We start from the raw sequence: 22,283 nt of genomic DNA, 5'->3' as shown, positions 1-22,283 counted from the left end.
TAGCTGGGAAACTCAATAAAGTTGTTGTGTGGGTCCTGCGGTAGATGTAATTAAATAAAAAAAAAGAATGAAAGGCCTTAAAATATTACCAACAACAACTTCCCATTAGTATTCTGTGTCTTCCTGTCATTGCACCAACAACTACACCCCTACTTCCTGAAATATTTTAAGTGTAGTTTCTAGCCCTAGGTTGCCCACATTGACCCTGCTGTTTTCTGATAATCACCAGGTGCTCCTTGCTTCTTGGATAAGAATGACCAAACTGAGAAGACTCTTGATAGTTTTTTCTCCAAGTTTTGTGTCTGTTTTTCCTTCCTTTCCTCTTCCTTGACAATACTCCTTATTGGCAAGTAGCTTGCAAACAATAGAAGAATTAAATGAAGAAACCAGATGTTCATTTTTCTTTTTTTGTTCTGCAGAATACCAAGTTGCTAGATTAAGTGAAGACAGGCTAATTTCAACTCCTGTTACAATTAAAAAAAGAAAGAAAAGAAAAGAAATAATGAGAGAACAGGAACATCAGTTTTATTTTGGGAAAGCTTTCTTTTCTGTTATTGCTGGTTACTGAATTGATAATTAAAATTAACATCTGCCCCAAAACAACTCTGTTTCTATTTAATGGTCAGAAGAAAACAACCCAGTCCAGAAACGAGAGAGAGAGAGAGAGAGAGACAATGTGTCTATGTATACGTTTGAATGTGTGAGTGTGTGAGTGTAGGGATTCGTTGTTTAAAGGGACATTTTGTGCTTTGGTGATTGCATTTAAATGGCTGTTAGTTGTATGCCTGCATTTTTCTTGGCACAGCAGTTTAACCACCCCTTTATTTTCCTTTTATGGTCACTACCCTTGGCTAAGTTTGGCCAGGGTCAGACATAATGATAAACCTTGTTATGTTGTTACAAAATTGCCAGCACAAGAGAGTGGTTATGACCCTCCCTTTCGTTCTCTTTTGTGTTTGCCTGTCTTGTGCATGTGAGGAGAAGATTGGAAGCATCCATTTTCATTTTTGCCCTAACTACATTTTTCCTTTATTTTTTGATTGCAGCTAGTGGTGGGTTGTTTTTTTTTTTTTTGTTTTTTTGAAAAAAAGAAAGAATAAACCAAGGTCTTGAGTCCTAAAAAGCTTTTCTCTTCCAAGCCTTGTGATTCAGTGGCCTGCCACTATGCCACTGTGTAGATTTCACTGATCTCTTATTATCTGAGTCTGAAGAGGTTTTGACATTTTCCCAGGAATTCACTGTCACACTCCTTTCAGCTGAGCTTAATAGGTGACTGTTAGAGTACTAATAAGAAGCTATTTTGTAAAAATCACTTGCAATTCAAATGAAACTCTGATGCCACTGTCCAAATTTCTGGTGAATGGTACCTTAGCCCTCTGCAGGCTTATTTCATTATTGATGTAATTCAGTGTAACAGAAGATTAATCATCTACCTATGTATGTTATTATTCACAAAACAGCACCAGTTAATAAATTCCACAGGCTTTGTGAAAGTGTCATCTTAGAAATGATTGGCTGATGGTAGCTGATGGTATATTTGATGCACTTCATTAAAAATGGGGGGGGGAAGACTTCCTTGTCAAAAAAAAAAGGAGCCACCATTTTGAGATGATTCATCTCATTAAAAAAGTGTGGCAACCTGAATAACTTTAATATATTCATGCCCACACATTAAAGTGCTGCAGATTTTTCATAATTATGTTCATTCGTAACTACATTTGTGTGAACTCTCTGGAAGAAAACTGAATTAATTAACCACCTGGTTTCACCTGCTGTATGCAAAGAAAGAATTTAAGGCTTTATTCAGCATTGTTGGCAAATACATTAATTTAACCCTTAAATAACCCTAAAGGGTTGCTCCTATTTCCTCTGCTTTCCTTAAGAGGAAGATTTATTATTCTACTGAAAGACTCTCAAATCTCATAGACTTTGGGAGCATTCAGGAGCTCTGTGAAACTCTACAGAACCTTTCAGGATTTGCCACGGAGTCAGAGTAGAAAATTAAAAATACCTTTGAATGTGCAATTTCATTAGGTGGTTTTGCACACTACTTTATTCATGTGAAAGTTGTAGTCACCAGGGCAATTCAGGTCTTCTGTTTTTATAGTTGTTCATGGAATTAAACCTAATTTCCCCATGGAGTGCAATACAGATTAACCTGAATGTTCTCATATCCATCTAAATACCGGAGCCATTGTGGAACCCAGAATCACTTTGTTCAGCAATCAGGATGAAGCACACATTTTGGTTTAGTGATATGAAGGCACAGAGATCAACAAGATGATTAAGCCTCTGGGCCATTTGGATGTTGCCATTCCTTGCTCCTATTTTGAAAGCCTGTGTCCACTAATTTCTGAGTATTTCTACCTTTGAAATATTGTACAGGTGGTAAATGCCATATGCTGAAAGATTTCTTTGCTATCCACATGATACTCTTCTTTGATAGTTTATAAAAAGGCTGTGTAGATGTTTTGTCCCAGTGGCTGAAAAATGAAAAAGGCTTACAATTCTTGGCCAATCTGTTCATGTGGTCATTTTGAGACATAAGAGCTGCCTTTCAGAATCAGGAGCAGTCACCTTGAAATGATCCAAAAGGCTTTGGTCTGTCTGATAGAAGCTCATGAGCAGGAAAAAATGAAGGTTATAACGTTTGTCTTCAAACTTTGATTTGAAAAGCTTTCTAATATTTCATGATAGGCCTTTCAGTAACTATTAGCAATATTCACTAATAGTTTCCTCATGAGTCATCATGTTTCTTTAAAAAGTCTGTGAACAGGAACCTTTGCCAGCTCCTGTTTTTGATTGACTTGTAGACAATATCTTAAAAATTATTCCAGGCTTTTCTTTTGAGAGGTAGTTGGTTGGTATTATTATTGTCTCAGTTTCAGTTATACTTTTTATGGTTAAGATGAAGTACATAGTTTCCTCCATCAGGAAATATTTTCTCCAGAAAGAGTGATCTGTCCACAGAGCTAGCTTACTGGCTGAAAGAGGGCTGGAGCAAGAGAAAGACTAAGATGTACTCTATCGAAACCATGTCCATACCTAACCCTAACACTACTCCAATGCTAGTGCAGAGTTAGGCCTGCTTAAGGCCGGTTTAATTAATTACCAAGACATTGAATTCAATGGGAGTGCCAAAAATTATTTCCTAATTTACCCACTTGAATCATGTGTTTTCTAAAATTACTGACTTCAGGATCTTAAATGTTTCAGCCAACCAAACTCAGCTGCCACTCTGACCAGTTTGGCTTCTTAAATTACTTTGATTTCAGTAGTTCTGCTCGAAATAAGACTAAATAACTTCAAATAGAGTCCAGTGTGATATTTCCAGTTGGAGATATTTCTACAAATGCGTTTAGAAAGTCTGTCATGAACGCAGAATACTTCATCAATGAAAATGATATAACATCTGTAGCCAACAGAAGACTTGATAAAGTCAGCCATGGGCTGCTTTAATGCTGGTCACCTTAGGCCAAAACTGATGTTACATTTCCAGATGTTTGTTTTTTTAGAGGCTAGTGATATTGTTTTATCCATTTTAGATTTTAGATTTTTTAATCAGATTAAATGTTAAGGACCTGGAGGGAGGACCCCAAGGTATAAAGCTATTAATAAAGAGGATTTTCATTCAACTTGACCACTTTTCTTTTTCTGCCTGTAATTTGACATATCTTTGTAGCAGTACCTTAAAGCCATGAAACTTCGAGTTGGCCCTTAAATGCCTAACTAGGCTAAAGGTTAACCAACTTCAGTATTCCTTTCTGCTTTGAGGGAGTATGAGGAAATGATATCTTGTTTTACTATCATGTTAATGCAAGTTAACTATCAAGTGAATGCAGGTTAAAGCAGAACAGTACATATATGACAATGTCTTTATTCCAATTTATCTGCTCTTTTTGTGTAGAGTTTGTAAATTGCTTACCCGATAAAACTTTTTTTAAACATTTCCACTGTTAGTTACCTGCTTAAAGCACTCTCACATATTTTGCCTTTACATAGTGTCACTACTCAGTGAAGAAGGCAGCTTCCTTCTTGGGAATTGGCACACAGAATATTTGCTTCATCAAAAGTGATGACAGGTAGGGGCACTACCACCACTGAAGTGATATGATCCATTTGACAATGCAGTATTGCTGTAAGTGACTAACCTGTTTGAACATAACTGAAAAGTTTTACGTCTGTGTCCCATAGAGGTAAGATGATACCTGAGGAACTGGAGAAACAAGTCCAGCGGGCAAGGAAAGAGGTGAGCGGGGGAAAGAGCGTGAGAGTCTGTGTGTGGATCTTGTGAAAGGTGGACCTTTGGGCTCTCTGCTTGGATGTGTTCAGAAAAGGGGTGAATGCAAGTTAAAGCAGAACAGTACATATGTGACAATGTTTTCAGTCTACAGATTGGTTAGTGGGGCTGCCCATATCATCTAGAGCATTGTTTTGCTTTGAAGTACCCCTTCAGAGTTGTTCCACTACGTAGTACAACCCTCCTCCCTTTTTAAATAGTGAAAGTGCTGTGTTGCTTCACAATGGATCACTCTGGGGACACCTTCAGCACTTGTAGTAGCTGAAAGAGTTGAAAAAGAGGGCACTCTAAGCAGCATATAGTGCTTTAACAAGACAGCTTGGGTTGTTGCTGCAATATGTCTTGTCAAGGTGAGGCATCGCTGCCTTGCACAGATCTGTTGCTCAGTAAGCCGTATTTTCAAAGACTTTGATTTGCAGAACAAGTCTATCAGAGGATCAAAATGCTGGGTGCTTTTACACTATGTCAGAGGGCTGAGAACATCAAGGATCCTTCTGTTCCTGACATACCATTCCTGTCTATCGTGGTTCACCCTTTTGGGGGCCTTTCAGTGTTAGGAAAACTATAGGAATAAGGCATAGGCTCTTGCTTTAGCTTTACATTTTACTGTCATGCATAATAGCAATGGTAAGGTAACCCTGAAGTATTCTAGTTCATCTCTTTGACCCTCAGTATTATTTTCTTATTTTGAAACAGTCTGAAATTGGCATTGAAAATGGATAACACTGCAGTTCTAAACTATTCTTGTTCATTTCACATTGATTATATCTCAAGCTAGTGTCAAAGATAAGGAATGTCTCGCTTATTCTGTGCTATAAGGCTGTTGAGAATATCTGCTTTAATGGTGTCATTATGGAGAAATTTCATCCAATTTGAGCAGATGCTAGAAATAAGAAATAAAAGTAGAACCTACTTATTTTTGAAAAATAAACCAGCTTTTCTGTTTTGCATTAAACAACTATCACCAAGCAAAGAACTAAATTCATTGTCTAAATAAATTGTCAATAAAAACTTTTATGACTTTAAATGAAAATATTTGCAGGGTTGTCCTGTTTATTTTAAAAATAAAAAAATAAAAATCATCCTTAGTGAAAAATAACTGTACTTATCTGGGTTTAATATAGTTTATTTCCTTGAAATGGGAACTGTAAACAGTTGAAAGGTTCTTTTATCTCATTTCAGGGCCTGCAAAAATGTTTGGTGAATCCTGCTTTATTAGCTCGATATCGTACAGGCATACAAATTGCAATTCAGGAACATTGTTGTATATCTGGCATAATATTTGTTGTTTTGCATTATTTGATTATAGGGAAGGCTGTATTTCTATCATTTCCAGGGGGTAGTCATGTGAAGGTGTCACAGTGGAAATATCAGGAAGCCCCAAGTCACCCTAAAGAATGACATAGACTCCATATTAATAACCAGATAGAAATCTAAGAATAATAAATACGTTGTCTTTAAAGTTCTCAGTGTTTTGAGTCTGGAGAACTGAATGCAATCACAGATCAGTTTCAAACTGCTTTGGGAAGGAGAAGTGCGATGCTGCTTTCATCTTTTTTAAATTCACAAGAGATTAGATTGACCTAACATGAAATGTGGAGACGGGAAAGAGAGCGGAATTTTCTAATGCATAGGATGTCTTTTTTTTTTTTCACTGACATGTGTCAGTACCACTGAAGCATTTAAAAATATTTTCCAGTGAAAATGCACTTGGCAATCTTTTCAGCTAGCTTCAGTATTACAAGGCACAGGGAAAAGACAATTTTTGAAATACAAGCTTGCTGCTCTTCCCCATCCCTGCTAAAGTTAAGCTTTAAAAACCTATTTAAAGTTACATCAGAGCTGAAAGAATTCTGTTTAGTGGGATTTAGGAAGCTGTTCTGCTCGTTTCAGAAGATATTATTTTGCATCTTTGTTCAGTATTTAGGTTTGTAACTCAAAAGTTACTTTAATCAATAGTTCAGTGCAATGAAAACTTACAGGTGTTGTCTTGGGAGGATAATTTTCATTGAATTGATGTTTTTGCTTTAGGCTTTTGAGAAAAGAGCATTTTGTTATTTTAGAGAGGTATCTGAGTGCAAGGCATGAGTATTCCAGATGGGTATGTCATTAGCCTCTCTGCCAACCTAAATCCTAAAAAATATAAAGGTAGTGTATGGGTGAGAATAACATTGAAGTTAGTTGAGTAACAGTGCTTTAGGGCAATGTGGTAACAAGTCCTAGAACATCAATAAGATATTCCTAGGTAAAGGGTAAAGGTAAAGGTTTCCCTTGACGTAAAGTCCAGTCGTGTCCGACTCTAGGGGGCGGTGCTCATCTCCGTTTCTAAGCCTTGGAGCCGGCGTTGTCATAGACACTTCCGGGTCATGTGGCCAGCATGACTCACGGAACGCCGTTACCTTCCCGCCGAAGCGGTACCTATTGATCTACTCACATTTGCATGTTTTCGAACTGCTAGGTGAGCAGGAGCTGGGACGAGCAACGGGAGCTCACCCCACCGCGCGGTTTCGAACCGCCGACCTTCCGATCGGCAGCTCAGCGGTTTAACCCGCAGCGCCACCGTGTCCCAAGATATTCCTATCCTGAACTTAATATTTGGAAAGATTAGAAGTTTGCTTATGGTTTTATCTGTTGCATGTCAGATTTCCAGAGTATGAATGTTCCACAATGAACATCCATACTTATTTTGTAAACAAACCACCGTTTCTTCCCCTATCTTTGTTTTCCATCTCCACTTATTGTGCCAGTGGCTATCAAATTCCTTCAGAGAGGTGGGATATGGCCCCTATAATTGTAGAGTCAACAGGGTTCTTTAGGTCCCGTATACTACTTCTTACATATACAGTCTTTTGTAATGTGGAATTACATTGCTAATTACCTCTGATTTCTCTTTTGGATCAATTCCTTCTTAAGATCCCCAGTTAAATTATATTAGTTCAGGGTTCATTCATACTGCATCTTCATCCAGGGTTGAATGTGAAGCCTCTGCACTTCCAGTAATTACATTCACTCATTGCTCATTCTGCGGTCATTCCTCATCTGCCCTTGCCCATCCACATTGACAGGTGCATGCAACAGATAGAATACTCAATACAGCGGGTGTTTGATTTGTTATTTATTTGTAACCTTTATATACTCTATTTTTATTCCTTTCAACAATTGCAAAGCAGTATACAATTCAATTAAGTTAAAATAAACCACTTGGTTTTAAAAGACTTACAATTAAAAATGGGCAAGTCAGTAAACCTCTCACACAAATAGAATCATACTATTGGAAAGGGCTATTTAGGACATCGAGTCCAACTCCTTGCTCAGCACAGGAATCCAAATCAAAGTGTTTTCATAAGATGGCTGTCTAGCCTCCCCTTGAGCCCATCTAGGCATTTTTTTTCTCCTAACGTTGAGTCAGAATTTGCTTTCCTGCGACTTTAACCCATAATTCCATGTTGTGCATTCTGGAATGATGGAAAGAGGCCTTGACTGCAGTGGCGTCTGAAGGGTGTGTGTGTGTGTGCACATGTTAATCTGTGTGTCAAAACAGTCATCATGAACTTGCCTGTTTTGACCCCTCCCTTCGATGGATGTTGCTGTTTGGCTGTCTTCTATGGTAGAAGAACAGTTATGATAGTATTCCTCAGCTTCCCCAAGGCTAAATGTTTCCAATGCCTTCAGTCTCTCTTCAGGGGACTTAGTTTCTAACCCCTGATTACTCTCATTGCTCTTCTCTGAACCTGTTCCAGTTTTTCTGAACCCTATTTTAAAATGGGGTTCCCAGAACTGGGTGCAGTATTCAGTGTGGGCTTTGACCAATACAGAAGAAAGAGGAGCTATAATTTCTTACTATCATTTACATTCCTAATTATATTCCCATAATTAGATATTACCCTACTGTTTATGCAACCTAAAATACATTGCCTTTTAAAATGCAATTTCCCCCTGCAGACTCATATTCTGTTTGCAATAAACTACTATTCCAAGGTCTTTTTCACAATATTATTACCAAGCCAGTATGACTCATTCAATATCCATGCCTTTGATTTTTCTTTCCTAAGGCCACTTCTTTCGCCTATGAAGATTAATTGGAATTTTATTTCTGTCTTCTAGCTACCCCACCAAGTTTTTGTCATCCGTGTTGTTGTTGTTGTTGTTGTTACCATTATTTACTGCCCTTATTTCACACAACTCAAAGCAGTGTACATAATGCTTCTACCTTCTATTTTTCCCACAACAAACAACAGTGTGAGGTGGGTTGGAATCAGAGAGAGAGTGACTGGCCCAAAGCCTCCCAGCTGGCTTTCATGCCTAAGAAATCCAATCCAAATACAGGATGCTGATACCATCCAGACCGCAGAATCAATTAAGCAAAGACCTAAGTGGACAGAAATGACCCTGGAAACACACACCACAATTAATACTAGAACTCTACTTTATAGACATAGGCTATATTAACAAAATATTGAAAGCCTGAGAGAGTTTCACTTTCTCTCCCTCTTATATCCAAGAAAGTCAAGGCAGGCCAGTCGCTGAGTTTCTTCCCCACTCTTCCTGTCTTAGTAGGCTAAATTAATGTTTTCGTAATGTCTCCACATATTTTCCTCAGGGCTATCTCCATATTTCTCTACACTGACATGAGAAACTCAAGGTTGGTTTATACCAATTGTAATTTGACAGTGCAGGAATTCTACAGTGGGGCACTTCAGCCAAGAATGGACTCTTTGGGGTTCTCACATATGGAAGTCCTGGCTGCTGAAACATCTTCAAGAGGTATCAGGTTTGAACTGATTAGCAGATAACTAATGAGGCATGTGCTTTTCCGTATCTCCAGCTCCTAAGCTGCATAGGACTTGTATGTCATGCCTCATACCTCGAAATAAGCCTGATGGCAGACTCTTATCACCTCCTTACCCTGAACCTATTTTATCTTCTTGCCTTTATGATCGTTTGCTGCTGCATAAAAAGCTGGCATATTTGTGGGGGGGAGATGTCCCGTCCCCCTTTTTTAAGATAAGCTGATTGATTGTATTTGGTTGCAAATATTGAGGTAAAGTTCTAATTACATTGTGCAAGTATGGTTGCATGGACAGCCTGCTAGCTGAATGTATTATTCTTATCAATGATAATGAAATTTCAATTAGAATTAGGGTTTCTTCCCTCACTTATGTCTGAAAATGTAATTTGGAATTAACTGTGTTACGGAAAGTTGTGATTATTCCAAGATGGTGATAATAAGCAGATTGTCCAGGATCCGGCTTCAGAAGGTGTTTTGCCTTGTGGAGATGCAGCAGTCAGTTTCAGCATGGTGAAGTGCCTTGCCAATATTATTGTGTAAAGCTTGTCTGCCTTGTGCTTTGATGTTAGGGCCTTCCAGGCATGTACTGCACATTTCTAGAAGCCCCTGTTCTGCAGAGATGTGGTGCAGTCACTCTATTCGTTTTAAGCAGGGTGCTACTTTTTGGTTTTGTTTCAATGGGGTGCTCTGCTCGAGATTTTGAGTTGTGGTGGTAGTGTCAAATTTACTCATGCCGTCATCCTGGAACAAAACAACATGTTTGGTTTGATGGGCAAGTATTAAGGAAAGTCACAAGTCATTGGTTTATAAGCACATCCAACTTTATCTTGGGGGTGAGGGATGGGAGATTGCCATGACTGAGGGATCTTCATACTATCTTCAAATTGTGGCAATCCCATCAGGTGTGCTAGGACACATAGCTCCCACGCCTTCTTGGGTGAAAAAGTGTATGTTCTCTTTAGGAGTAGGAGCCTCCATCCATCATCGTGGCATAATTCCCATTCTCTTGACTCAGAGGGAGGGACAGTACTTCAGTTAACTGCAAGTGTTTTAGGTCTGCTTGGTTGGACCACTATTAGATTTTTGTGCAATTAGAGCAAGAACAAAAGATTGACCCCCTTTTGGGATGAACAAAGAGCATCTTGTCCATTCCTACCTACTGGATATGCCATGACTCAAAGCACTACCCCCCCCCAAACTAGCTGTTCTTACCTAGTGTCTTTGATTCAAATCAAGGCACACAAAGAGAATACCCCCCCACACACTTTTCAGTGGTGATCCTAATGAATATTGTTTTTTCCAAAGAAACTTTTAATCTGGGAAGACGGCATTTTTAGTGGGACTTTATTGGTTTCAATCCATGTAAATTCCATTAGTTAAAAATGCAGGAACCTAAAATGCAATAGATATTTATTTAATGTAGTACATCATTTGTCTTTTAGAAGCAAATGATGCATCAATCTTTAATCCAAATGCAGAGGCAACTCTTAAATGCTGAAAGCTTGTCCAATTAAAAAAATAAATTAAAAGGCAACCATTTAAAATTTTTATTTGATTACATTTTCTCCTTTTTAAGAGCGGGTAGCATTGGTGTGTTCACACTTCAATTTGAATTTTTTGTTTTGGGGGTCATAGTGATTTAGACTGACCACAGCACAGTGGAATTTAAAGGTACTGTCAGTCTCCTTGGTGTCTGCCTAGAGACAAATGTAATTGCTTTTCCATGCACAGTTGTCACAGAGTTTCTTTAGCAACATTTATTAAGAAGGATGAAGTTATAAGAATTCTGGCAACTAAACAGTTTTCCATTACAACCAATACATTCCAAAGTACATGAGGGCAGAGTCTTTGTCATTTTCTTTCTTTTTTTTTTACTGCTCTTCTGTGTACGGGTGAACTAATAAGTCTCTTTACGGATAACAAAGGAGCTTGCAAATGGTTGATTATAAAACTTTCCTCAATCCTGATCAATCTGGGAACTCCCCCATTAAAGATAGAATTGGCTTGCTTAGATCACAGGACTAAGCTCTATAAATCTCTGAAAGAGCACTGATAATTGGCAGTTGATCTTCAATATTCTGGTATTATAGTAATCCAAGCTTCAGATACATACTTCTAAGTTCTCTTTGGAGGGAAGCTGGCTGTTAATTTTGTTTTTGCAAAGAATGTAAAATATAGGCATTGTTAGTTCTGTCTAGATTCCTAAACTCACTCTATTCTGTATACTGTACTTGCTAGAGAATTATAAACAATCTCTGTTTCTCTAGGGTTCAGCACCATTTTTTGTCAGTGCTACTGCTGGCACCACCGTTTTGGGAGCATTTGACCCTCTGAATGAGATAGCTGACATATGTGAAAAACACAGTCTTTGGCTGCATGTTGATGTAAGTTAATTTTAATAGCATTGGTTCTTTTTTCATTTGTTCTCATCTGGAAGTATTTTCACAAACCAGGACACTGAAAATGTTGGGATAATATTTTCTAATTCAATTAATGGGGTTCTGAAAACAGAATGTTATTTGTTTATTGTTTCTTAATATTGTCAGTCTTCTCTCCAAGAATTGAAAGCATTTTTATTTTGACATTGGCTGTTTGAGAAGTAATACCTTTAGGTAAAGATACCCAATGTGTAAAATTTTCCATCCGAAGACCAAGAGTGTAGCTGAATACAGCTTGAATACAGCTCCCAGAATTCTCAGTGGTAAGGAATTCTGGAAAGTGCAGTCTCTACTGGAAGATGCCAGTTTGTATATGTCTGTCTTTATTGCTCTATTTATCATCCCACTAAAATGTTTGCTGTTATCCAATGGACTTCTTAGACCACTACAAATAATCCTTTTCCTATTGTTGGCTATCCCCATCCTCCCCCTTTCCATCCCTTTCCCTCCCTCCCTTCCAAAAGGAAATCATTCCAGCATTTTGTGATGACTGCCTTACTCAGCTTACCATTAAATTCGATTCATAAGTGGTTAAAGTAGAAATCTCTTTAATGGAATGTAGTATGCAGTACAGTGAAAAAGTTGCAAATAGAAATTCCCGCGCTTTCTCCAAGTTAAACAGCCCAATGAACTCAACCCCTCCCCCTTTTTCAGTATGCAGCCCCTCACTTCTCGTGCCAGTTCATTCAGTCCTGTGCAGATGTCTCCAACGGCTCGGCAGCTTGGATGCCAGAGATAGTCCAAACAAGATGCTTTCACACTCCTGGCTTGTCCCCCTCATACTTCTACCCACTCGCAAGTCTTGACACATGTTGACTTCATTCATGCATGCGAGTCCGATCTGGGAAGATTTGATCTGGGAGTATGACACATTTAGCAACCCCACACTTTTCCCAAGATCCCAAGGTTACATTTTGTTGTGATGCTTGGAATGGGCGAAATACATTCATTTCTTTATTCGTTAACTTACCTAATTTTTATACTGCCCCAACCAACCAACCAACTCTGGGCAATTAAAATAAAATAATCCATAATAAAACTCATTTTATTATGAGCTTTAAACAATGCTTGCTGACAGGTACCAGGAAAAAATATCCAAGATTGCAAGTGAAGTAGGAGGTGGAGACTGTCCTTGAGCAGCACAAATCCTCTCATCATCCCATACACACAAATGGGAAGGAGAAGAAAAGAAGTGACTGGACCCCTACTTCCATCCATAAGGCTTATTGAAACCAAAACGAGTGCCCAAAACAGCCTAGGGATTTGCACATAGAGACTGTTCAGAATGGACTCTTGTCAGTGTCACCCTTTTTCCCTTTGCCTAAGCTATTGTGCAGGTAGGAACAGTTTTCAATTTGGTCCTTTGTTTTTTACTGTTATGAGAGGGATGGGAAAAGAATGTCTGCTTAGGCTGAACGCTGTTAAAACCCCTAAGCTATGCTCTCAGAAACCAAACATGAGGCTGATTAATTGCATCACTGATCTTAGCCCAGTGTGGCAATTATTAGAGATGTCATTATCCTAGTGTTTAGTGAGTATTGAGTTATTTCAGATGATTATCTGGAATTACTTTTAGATTTCAATGGCTGTTATTCTTCATTTATGAGGACTCTGTGGAGTTCTTTTGGGCTAATGTTTCCAGACTCTAAAAATGATTCTTTCCAGGTTTGTATATATTTCCATTTACAACAGGAGAGTGAGTGAATAAAAATAGAACTCCCTGCATAGCATTCATATTAATTTGGGAAATCAAAGTAAGGGAGATAAACATATAACATGTTTTGTGAGCTGGCTGCCATTATATGTGCTATTTGCTAATTTTCTGCTTTTCTTGTTCATGGGTTATCAGAAATAATAAGAGGTTTGTATTCAGAATTTATGATCCCTTGATTACTTGGTAATAATTATTTTGAAAGTCTCTTTGTTTCTTTTGATTTAATCATTCAGAGAAACTTAAAATAAATTGCTTTCCTAGTATTACATTTCAAGTTGACTTCTGATATAGCTGTCATAGGGGTATTATTTTATTACCCCTATGACAGGAATAAGAAGGATAAGAAAGCAACTTTCACCATTTCCTTTATAACTGTGGCTCAAGTAAAGTCTTTGTATGTTTAAGTATGTGGAAAATGCCTTGCAGGTATGAGCTGCAAGGCCACCTCCACTGTAATTTATCACTCTTTTCCATTCTAGCCACCAGAGAAAAAGCTATATAAATCTGTGATGGCTGGAGACAGATTCAGATCACCAATATTATTTATGACCTAAGCCCATTTGAAGGGACGCGGTGGCGCTGCGGGTTAAACCGCTGAGCTGCCGATCGGAAGGTCGACGGTTCGAAACCGCGCGGCGGGGTGAGCTCCCGTTGCTAGTCCCAGCTCCTGCTCACCTAGCAGTTCGAAAACATGCAAATATGAGTAGATCAATAGGTACCGCTTCGGCGGGCAGGTAACAGCGTTCCATGTCGTCATGCTGGCCACATGACCCGGAAGTGTCTCCGGACAACGCCGGCTCTAAGGCTTAGAAACGGAGATGAGCACCACCCCCTAGAGTCAGACACGACTGGACTTTACGTCAAGGGAAACCTTTACCTTTACTTTAAGCCCATTTGAAACAAATTGTCAGCATAGCATACTAACTGGGCAATAACGTATGAATGGATTTCAGAATAATCCCCACTAAATTCAGTAGGAATTATTCTGTATACATTGTAGAACTGTAGACTAGTTTTTACTGAAATCTACTTTTGTAAACTTGTCATGCATTTTAGGCAGCAGGCAATTTAGGTGGAGATAAACATATTAGATGCAATGTTTTCCTTTTGTTCAGGAACTCAAGAGAGAACTTAATGTTTGAGGATGCTACCGTGTATGACTATATCTTTAAGATATGGAAACCTCTAGCTTGCCAGAGGTTGTTAAATGACAGCTCCAATATCCTTTGCCATTGGGTTCTGTCATTCAACATCTGTAGGATCAAAGTCTTTCTGCCCCTATTTTAAGATTTCTATTAGAAAATAAGTTTGTTCCTAGAAACCTGCACGTAAAGATGTAACCTTCATTCATTCAGAAGGTTATCCCAGTTTCTCCTTTCCCAAAACTCTTTAGCATTTTTACCCCATCTTCCTGATCTTTAGAGGCCTTCTACATCCCTATAATTCCCAGATTTCTTTATCTTGGCCATTTTGCTGGGGCTCCTTGGAGTTGTAGTTCAGCACTTTTGATCCTTAACTTCTTCCTATTAATTTACATAATCTATAATGTAAAGTTTCCTTCCAGTTCCATGCTCTTTTCTCTTTCCTAGCCTCTTGTTTACGATACAGATTCTTATCTTTGAGTGCCTGGTTCTCATTTTATGTTAATTACTAGGGTGAGGATTTCTATGACATGTCATATTTTTTCTGGAACCTCTATAAGTAAGTTAAAACATGTTTTAGAGTAATCTGGTAAGAATTAGATGCTTTTTATTTTGCCTGAAAAGTCATATTTTGACTTTTTAAAGGTGTTATGTCATATTTCTCCTTAATTTTGTAAAGTGAGAATTTGACCGTTTTTGTTCTTTTTCTTATTTGCTCCCCAACTCAGGTGTGTGTGTGTTCAAGGTGGTGGAGCACATGAGAGCTTCAATCTGATTTCAACATGCCTAAAAGTAGATGTTGAGCAAGTGTGAAATTACGGTGTCTTGTTCAAGAATTTGGGGAGCAGATTTTCAGTAGTGATGGTGATATTTTGTTTTGTAAATTGTGTGAAGTTAAGGTATCGGCCTTACTGGCGCATACCGATTGGAGTATTCAAATCCTCGCCCAATCAGTGTTGTAGATTCCTCCTGCTCTGCTGAATATTAAAGCATTTTAATATTCAAAAACATTGTGACACCACAAAACACAAGAGTTGTTTAGCAAGATTTACCTTCACTGAGAACAGGCAATGTCTCCTTTTCAAGAGAGCTTCTTCTTCAACTGCAGGTTCATCAAATACCCAGTCAGAATTTTGTAAGGAACTCTGTGCAATGATGGTTACTTCAAATATTCCCATAAGGAAATTAGGTAGTGGTAATCTCAGGCATTTTTGGAGAAGTACACCAGTCACCCAATTCCAAATGAATCAACTGTAAGGAAAAATTACATCTCTGCCTGCTATAAAGATGTGTTAGAAAAGATAAGATCTGCTGTTGACAACAATAAGATATGGGTTTCAGTAGATGAAACAAGTGATGTAAACGAAAGATGTAGCCAGTGTTATTATTGGCACTCTGAAATGTGACAAGCCTGGTGAAGTATTTCTTCTAATATGTGAAACTCTACAAGAAGTAAACAATTCCACTAATTCTATGCTCTTTGATGATTCTGTGAAACTACTCTGGCTGGATGTTTCAGAACCAAGCTTGCCTGTGACTCAGAAAGTGAAACTCTTTCTGAGTCAGAGGAGGAATTGGAAACTTACTGGGCTGGAATCAGAGAAATGAAACTCCAGCATGACTCAGCAGAGCAGGAGGAATCTACAACACTGATTGGGCGAGATCCGGAGGAGGATTTGAATACGCCAATCAGTATGCGCCAGAGATGGGCTGAAAAGCATGCGAAGGAGAAGGCAGCCTTATTGGCTACAGGAGACTCCAAGTGCACCAAAGAAAGGGGTAAAAGGCAGCCGCGCAGATAGTGACAACTGATCCTCTAAGCCTGCAGCTTCGGGAGAAGAGTCCTTACCGGTATTGGAGTCAGTGTCTGTGGCTGAAGAGGAACCAGCATTCGAGCTCCACTCCAAAGACGAATTGAATCCTGTATCTGCTGCCGGTGAGGAATCAGCGTCAGCCATGCCCAGCAGCCTTTGCCTTGCTTCCAGCTGTGAAACTCCGCGATCTCCTCAGCAGTGTGGGCAAACCCTGATGTTCCAATGCTGCCATTTGTCTTCAGTCCTGCGCCCCTGTGCTTCACAGGCTCTGTTGTGTTCAGGAATTTCACACCTATTGCGTTTGGGATCTGGTTGCCAGCTTAATCCAGGGCTTCCAGCCAAGTCCAGCTGAGTTTCAAGTTCCAAGCCTTGCTCCAAGTCTCCAGTCCAGGGAGTCCAGTTTAGTCTGGGGATTCCAGCCAAGTCCAGCCTTGCTCCAGTTTCAAGCCTTGTCTTCAAGTCTTCAGTTCAGAGTACCCAGCCTAGTCTAGAACCCCCAGCTGAGCCTAACCTTACTCTGAGTTCGAGTTCTGATTGAAGTCTTCAGTTCATCCCTGTCTGTTGTTCATAGTCCTGATCCCAGATCCAGTGAGTCAGAGATTCAGTGTCAGTGTCATTCCAGTACTGTTCCAGTTTGAGAACTGTTGCCTCCAGCCTTCGTGTTCCAGTCGGATCCAGCTGGCCCAGTAGGGCTTGCTTAACCCAGTCTCGCATATCAAGGACTTACTTATTATAAGTAATTATTTAATAAAGAATATTCTTTGAGAACCTATCTGGTGCTTAGTATGAACAGGACAGGATGGTGTAAAAAGGGGAAATATACTTCTCTTTGTAACAGATGCCACTCCATACATTTGGAGTTTGATAGCCTTAAGATGCATGTGGTCATCCAATGCAATTCTGCTGTTAATGAAAACCAATCCAGGAATGACCATTTTACTCTCAAAATGTTCATTTGATTCCTTCAATACTAGCACTTCTGCACTGGAAGTGAAGAAGAATAGTGTGTGTGTGTGTGTGTGTGTGTAAGCACAGATTTTTAAAAATTGGGTGCTAATTTCAGAAAAATTGTAAAGTCATATTTTTGCTTTAAAAGTCATATTTTTGCTTTAATTGGTCATATTTAAACAGTTTTAAGGTCATAAATGCTTGCATATTTCTAACATTTTTAGGTCATAGAAATCCTCACCCTATTAATTACACATAACTTTTCTGCTACAATATCTTTTCTTAGCTTTTCCACTTCAGATTTTCCTGTTTCTCAGATCCATCCATCCATCCATCCCTCCATCCATCGACAGACACACACACACAAACACATACACTATTACTCATTCTTTCTCCACCCAATGCCTGTGAACAGACTGCTAAAGGTTTTCTATCAATTCTGCTTCATTCTCTTTCCGTTCTTCAAATCTTGTTTTGCTTCAATTTTTAGAGCTTCTGTTGTGTCCTATGATGTATTTTCCTTCCAAACTCAGCTTTCATTTCCCTTACATATTCTCACTGTTTTTCTAATTCTGGCAACTGGAACTTGTATGCATGTTCCATGACATCACAGCCATTTCAATTTATGTTTGTACAGGAAACTTGTCTTATCTGAAGTGATTTCATTTCCTCAGTTTTAAGTAATACCAGGCTAAATAAAATAACCATAGAACTTTTTTCTGTGCCTGAATTTATGCCCCCCCCCAAAAGAAGGATAGTTAAATTTTCCAGAATGCATTGGAAAGATTCTTCGTTGTTATGGTGAAAATTGGTTGTTCGCTGGCATAACATTTGGTGAGTGAATTTGCTCTTTAGGATCATCACTGGCTTATCTAATACAAAACTACATGGATAATTATGAAAAATTTCTGAAGAATTTCTAGGTCTGTGGAGCACATTCTAGTTTCTACATGCAACTTTTCTCTTACCTTTTCTCAGAATTGTGGATCAGACAGACACAGGGTTTTCTTCAGGGAGAACATTTTAGAATGACAGCCCATCCATCCATCCATCTGCTGGATATGATTTATCTTTGTCTTTAACTTTTGAATATGCTGCAGGTTGCCAGATTAAGAGACTCAAACCAATGTAGTGTAGAAGTTAAGTTGAGGACAGGGGAAACCCAGATTTAAGTCTACCTTCAGCCATGGAAGCTCACTTGGTGACTTTGGGTCAGTTGCTATCTCTCAGCCCAGGCTACCTTATAACTTTTAATGAATTATCTTGCTCTATAGGCATCATGGGGAGGCTCAGCTTTGCTGTCAAGGAAGCATCGCAAGCTTCTTCATGGCATCCACAGGTACATCAGTTTTAATTGGAAATTTAATAGTTATGAATCAAACGTAAGCACTTTGTACGTTCTGCTGTTTTAAGTTGGACCAACTTTGTAGTGTGGTGTTGTATTTGAAAATGTCTTATGAGAGTTTCAGGGGCTATAGCAGTGATCCATGACATTATTGGAAAGGGTGGGGCTAGAACATCTGACTCTTCCCCCTGCCCCTGCTTTCTGTTGTTGCTTATTTGTAGTTTTAAGTTTGTAAAAAAATAAAAGAGGCTTAACATACTTATTTAGCTGCTTATGTTTGTCAGAAGTCCAAATTTTGACATTTTCTGGCTGAATTTCAGTGCTGTGTTGGAGGGGAGGTCTTTAGTCCACATATACCTGTTCACTGTATTAAAAGTCAGCCCCTTCCCATTTAAAGCAGAAGTTTTTTGTCTGGTCTGTGGACCTTTCCTTATGCATAACCATGGCACAAACCTGTCTCCATAATGTTGAGATTCTTTTGGCCAGGAATGACCAAGGTTGTGGAACCCTCTTGTTGATCCTGCCCAAAGTGCTAGCATCAAAATTAAAGGAAAATAGGGTAACACTGTCATAGAACAAATTCCATTGGCCTCCATCTCATCTCCTGCCCATGAATCAGACAGGCTTAGATCCTCCTTAGTTGTATTGGGGTTAAAAGTAGTATTTTTTTCCCTTATTCCAGTCCCATCCAAGAGCAACCTCAAGATATACAAAAGCTATTAGGCTTTGTTATCCATTATGTTGGAGAAAGGTCCAGTGACTAGCAGTGACTGGGAAAAGAGAAGAGAAGGATTAGCAATGGAAATAGCAAATTACGTGCTGGTATTTTTTTCTGCCAACTCAAGGATGGACAGTGCACTTCAACCCAACAGTGGGGAAAGGCCCCATGTTTCTGTTTAGTTTACCTGTATGGATATCTATACCTATAGGTTTAAAATGAAGGGAATTTGAAATGAAAATGAAAGGCATAACTTCCTCTCATAAAATGAAGTTCTTTTTTTTTTCCACTTCTCACTTTCATAGGGCCAATTCTGTTGCTTGGAATCCTCATAAGATGCTTATGGCAGGAATCCAGTGTTGTGCACTTCTGGTGAAAGACAGCTCTGTAAGTCTATTTTATTCTGCTATATGGAGAAAAAAGAGAAAGGAACCTGTAACTACACCTCCATGAACTTTCCAGATGCAAAGTATAAAATAGCCAAGAATGTAGAGAGAAATATTATTTCTGCAATAACTTCTAAATTAAAAGTCCAGTTTTCTTAGTAGCTTATTTCATATAACATTTTAGCTTATAAATGAAGCTTGTATTTCATATGTTTATATATACATACATACGCGCACACAAATACAAATTGAGAAGTTAGGAAAAAACATAATTAAATAAACTAAGAATGCTTATACAGTATGTGAGACTTGTATGTGAATACAAGGTGATCTATGCAATTAAAGCCCCATGCCCCCCTTTTTTTAATCAGTGATGAACATATAAAAGGGTCAGGGTTTCAACTGCAAAGTTATACCCATCATTTTGACTTTTTTTATCTTCTCTGAGACACCCCTGACTAGGAGATGCTTAGGATCTGAAATATCCTCAGTGGTCCTAGCTTTTATGTTTTGAAACTCCAGAACCATTAGAAATAAATACGATAAAACCTATCAGGAAAAAAATACACCAATTAATAGATACAATTAGCATATTCACTAAAACAAAACCTCTAACTATATCCTAACAAATTAGCTCAAAGAGTACAATAAGAAATTGGTGAATTAACAGAGTCCAGTTTGCTATTAATACAAGAAATATGTTTCAACTAATTAATGATGAAATTGTAGATTACTTAACCCTTATAATTTTTATTATAAACCCCTTTGTATCACCTTTGTATTTCATATATTTATTGTCACCTTTCCAAGAAGACTCTAGAATCATTCAGGATGCAATGAAAAGAAAAGAAAGTAATTCTTTTTGGGCAACATTGATAAAAGTTGTAAGTCTGTAAGTTGCAAGCATGGTCTAAGAGTCATATTTTGAATAGTTGTTTAAAGATGATATTCCAAAATTCTGGAATAGCTGAACATTATCACCAAATTTGGCAGTAAGGTCCTTCTTGTGTACGCATTGTTCCTAGATTTCTTCTGAGCTCCCTACGTGAAAGTTTTTTTTTTAAAGAAACAGCTTTAGAGATAGTTTAAATATATTTTCTCCCATTATGCATGGTGTAAGAGAAAATGCTTTTGTTTAGTTTGGTTGTAGCAACAAATATCAAGAGATACTACAGCTTTCTGTACCTTATTTCTGTCATGCTGCTTTGCAGCTGGCAAGATTGAAGGACTTGGTAGAGCTGTCCAGCTTCAGAGAGCTCCAACAGGACAACATAATTGTCCTTCATATTTCTAGTGTCCCATTAAAACCAATGGGACTTTAGTTAGTGATAATGTACTTCACTTTGGAGTTTGGTGGCTCTCTGCATGGCAAGATTAAATATTAATTATAGATTCAAATTATTTTATAATTTGATAGAACTCAGAAATGTGAGGTGGGTGTTCTTTATGACTTGTTTCCTTAGCTACTGGTGTAAAATATTAGAAACCAAAACCTAGAAATCACTTGGGTTACCAATGCAGCTGTGCAAAATTATAATTGGGTTTGTTTTGTCGTGGTGAAAGTTGTGTGTGTGTGTAAAGAGTTATGAAACTTTGTCAGGCAAACTATTTCTGGCTTAGGATGTATTGTGTGAGATCATAGTAACTTCAAGAGAGGTATTATATTGCAGGTTACAACCCTGAAAAGGTCTGGAATAGTCCCACTTTAGTTGAATGTATTTGTCTCAATTGTATACCCCTTATTTGAAAAAGGGAAATAGAATTTCCCTTTTTCATAGTGAAGAAATGTATTGGGGATAGCAGTTCTAATTTTTTTTTTTTCTTTGGCTGTAGTAATCTCATACTGTGGGGATCTGAGAGTCACTATTTGAAAAACAGAGTTGCTATAAAATGTCTAAAATCAATAATAAGAATCTGGGTAGCAGCAAAAGTATTTACCACATCAGTTCTTTAGGGACTCAAAAGAATCTGATTAGGTATATTGTTGTCAAAATGAATACTTTATGAGTGTTCACAGTGGAAATACAATTTTTTTTGCTGAGAAATGTATTTTGTTTGCAGGACAGAAAATCAAGGTGCATTATAATGCTCAATAATACATTTCATAATAATGAGACAACTGCTTCCTGTGCATAATTTAAAAAAAAACTTAGCAAAGTACAGGTAGTTCTTGTTTAGTGACTATAATTGGGACCAGCAACTAGGTCATTAAGCAAAGTGGTTGCTAAGTGAAACTGTGACTGATCTTACTTCAGCTTTCATTTGCTTCGCAGACCTGCAGAGGTCATAAATACAAGGATTGGTCACAATGTTACTTTTTCATCATTGTCATAACTGCGAACAATTGCTAAACAGTTTAAACAGTCATTAAACAGCTACCTGTAATCTCTCACCTATCCCTCCAGCACGATTCAAGAGACTCACAATCAAGAGCCAAGTTTGCTCTTAGTCCAGATTAAATTTCAGAAGTGAGTGCAATATTTGAGACTGCATTTCCCTTAGCAAAGGGGTAGGCAACTTTTGGGATAAATTTCAAATTTTGACAGCATGTGTTGGGTACCTTCTCAATTTGGCTGACATGAAAGACTTGTTGATTCACAATTTGCCATGGTATGACAAGCCAATCTTAAAATACTTATTTACCAGAAGGCAAATTAATATCTCAGAATGTTTTTTATCTTCCCAGTAG

At 38.2% G+C, this 22,283-nt stretch overlaps 1 protein-coding gene and 1 long non-coding RNA gene across 2 annotated transcripts in view; one reads left to right on the top strand and one right to left on the bottom strand.

The window, feature by feature from the left end:
- Nucleotides 1-22,283, bottom strand: part of LOC134497916 (uncharacterized) — an 854,438-nt gene that overhangs the window by 538,714 nt on the left and 293,441 nt on the right. The gene's annotated exons all lie outside the window — the stretch shown is intronic.
- The window catches only part of GADL1 (glutamate decarboxylase like 1), a gene marked incomplete at its 5' end in the record, with an annotated part of 88,595 nt that overhangs the window by 6,932 nt on the left and 59,380 nt on the right, over nt 1-22,283 (top strand). Inside the window, 5 exons of the mRNA XM_063301836.1 lie at nt 4,003-4,082; nt 4,195-4,249; nt 11,357-11,473; nt 18,420-18,484; nt 19,514-19,595. Of these exons, the coding sequence (XP_063157906.1) occupies nt 4,003-4,082; nt 4,195-4,249; nt 11,357-11,473; nt 18,420-18,484; nt 19,514-19,595 (399 nt within the window). The remainder of the gene's footprint in view (nt 1-4,002; nt 4,083-4,194; nt 4,250-11,356; nt 11,474-18,419; nt 18,485-19,513; nt 19,596-22,283) is intronic.

Source organism: Candoia aspera, chromosome 4, assembly GCF_035149785.1.
Source record: "Candoia aspera isolate rCanAsp1 chromosome 4, rCanAsp1.hap2, whole genome shotgun sequence".
In the NCBI taxonomy this organism is placed as follows: domain Eukaryota; kingdom Metazoa; phylum Chordata; class Lepidosauria; order Squamata; family Boidae; genus Candoia; species Candoia aspera.
Note: the sequence above shows the minus strand (reverse complement) of the source record. Positions and strands in the feature narration are given on the sequence as shown.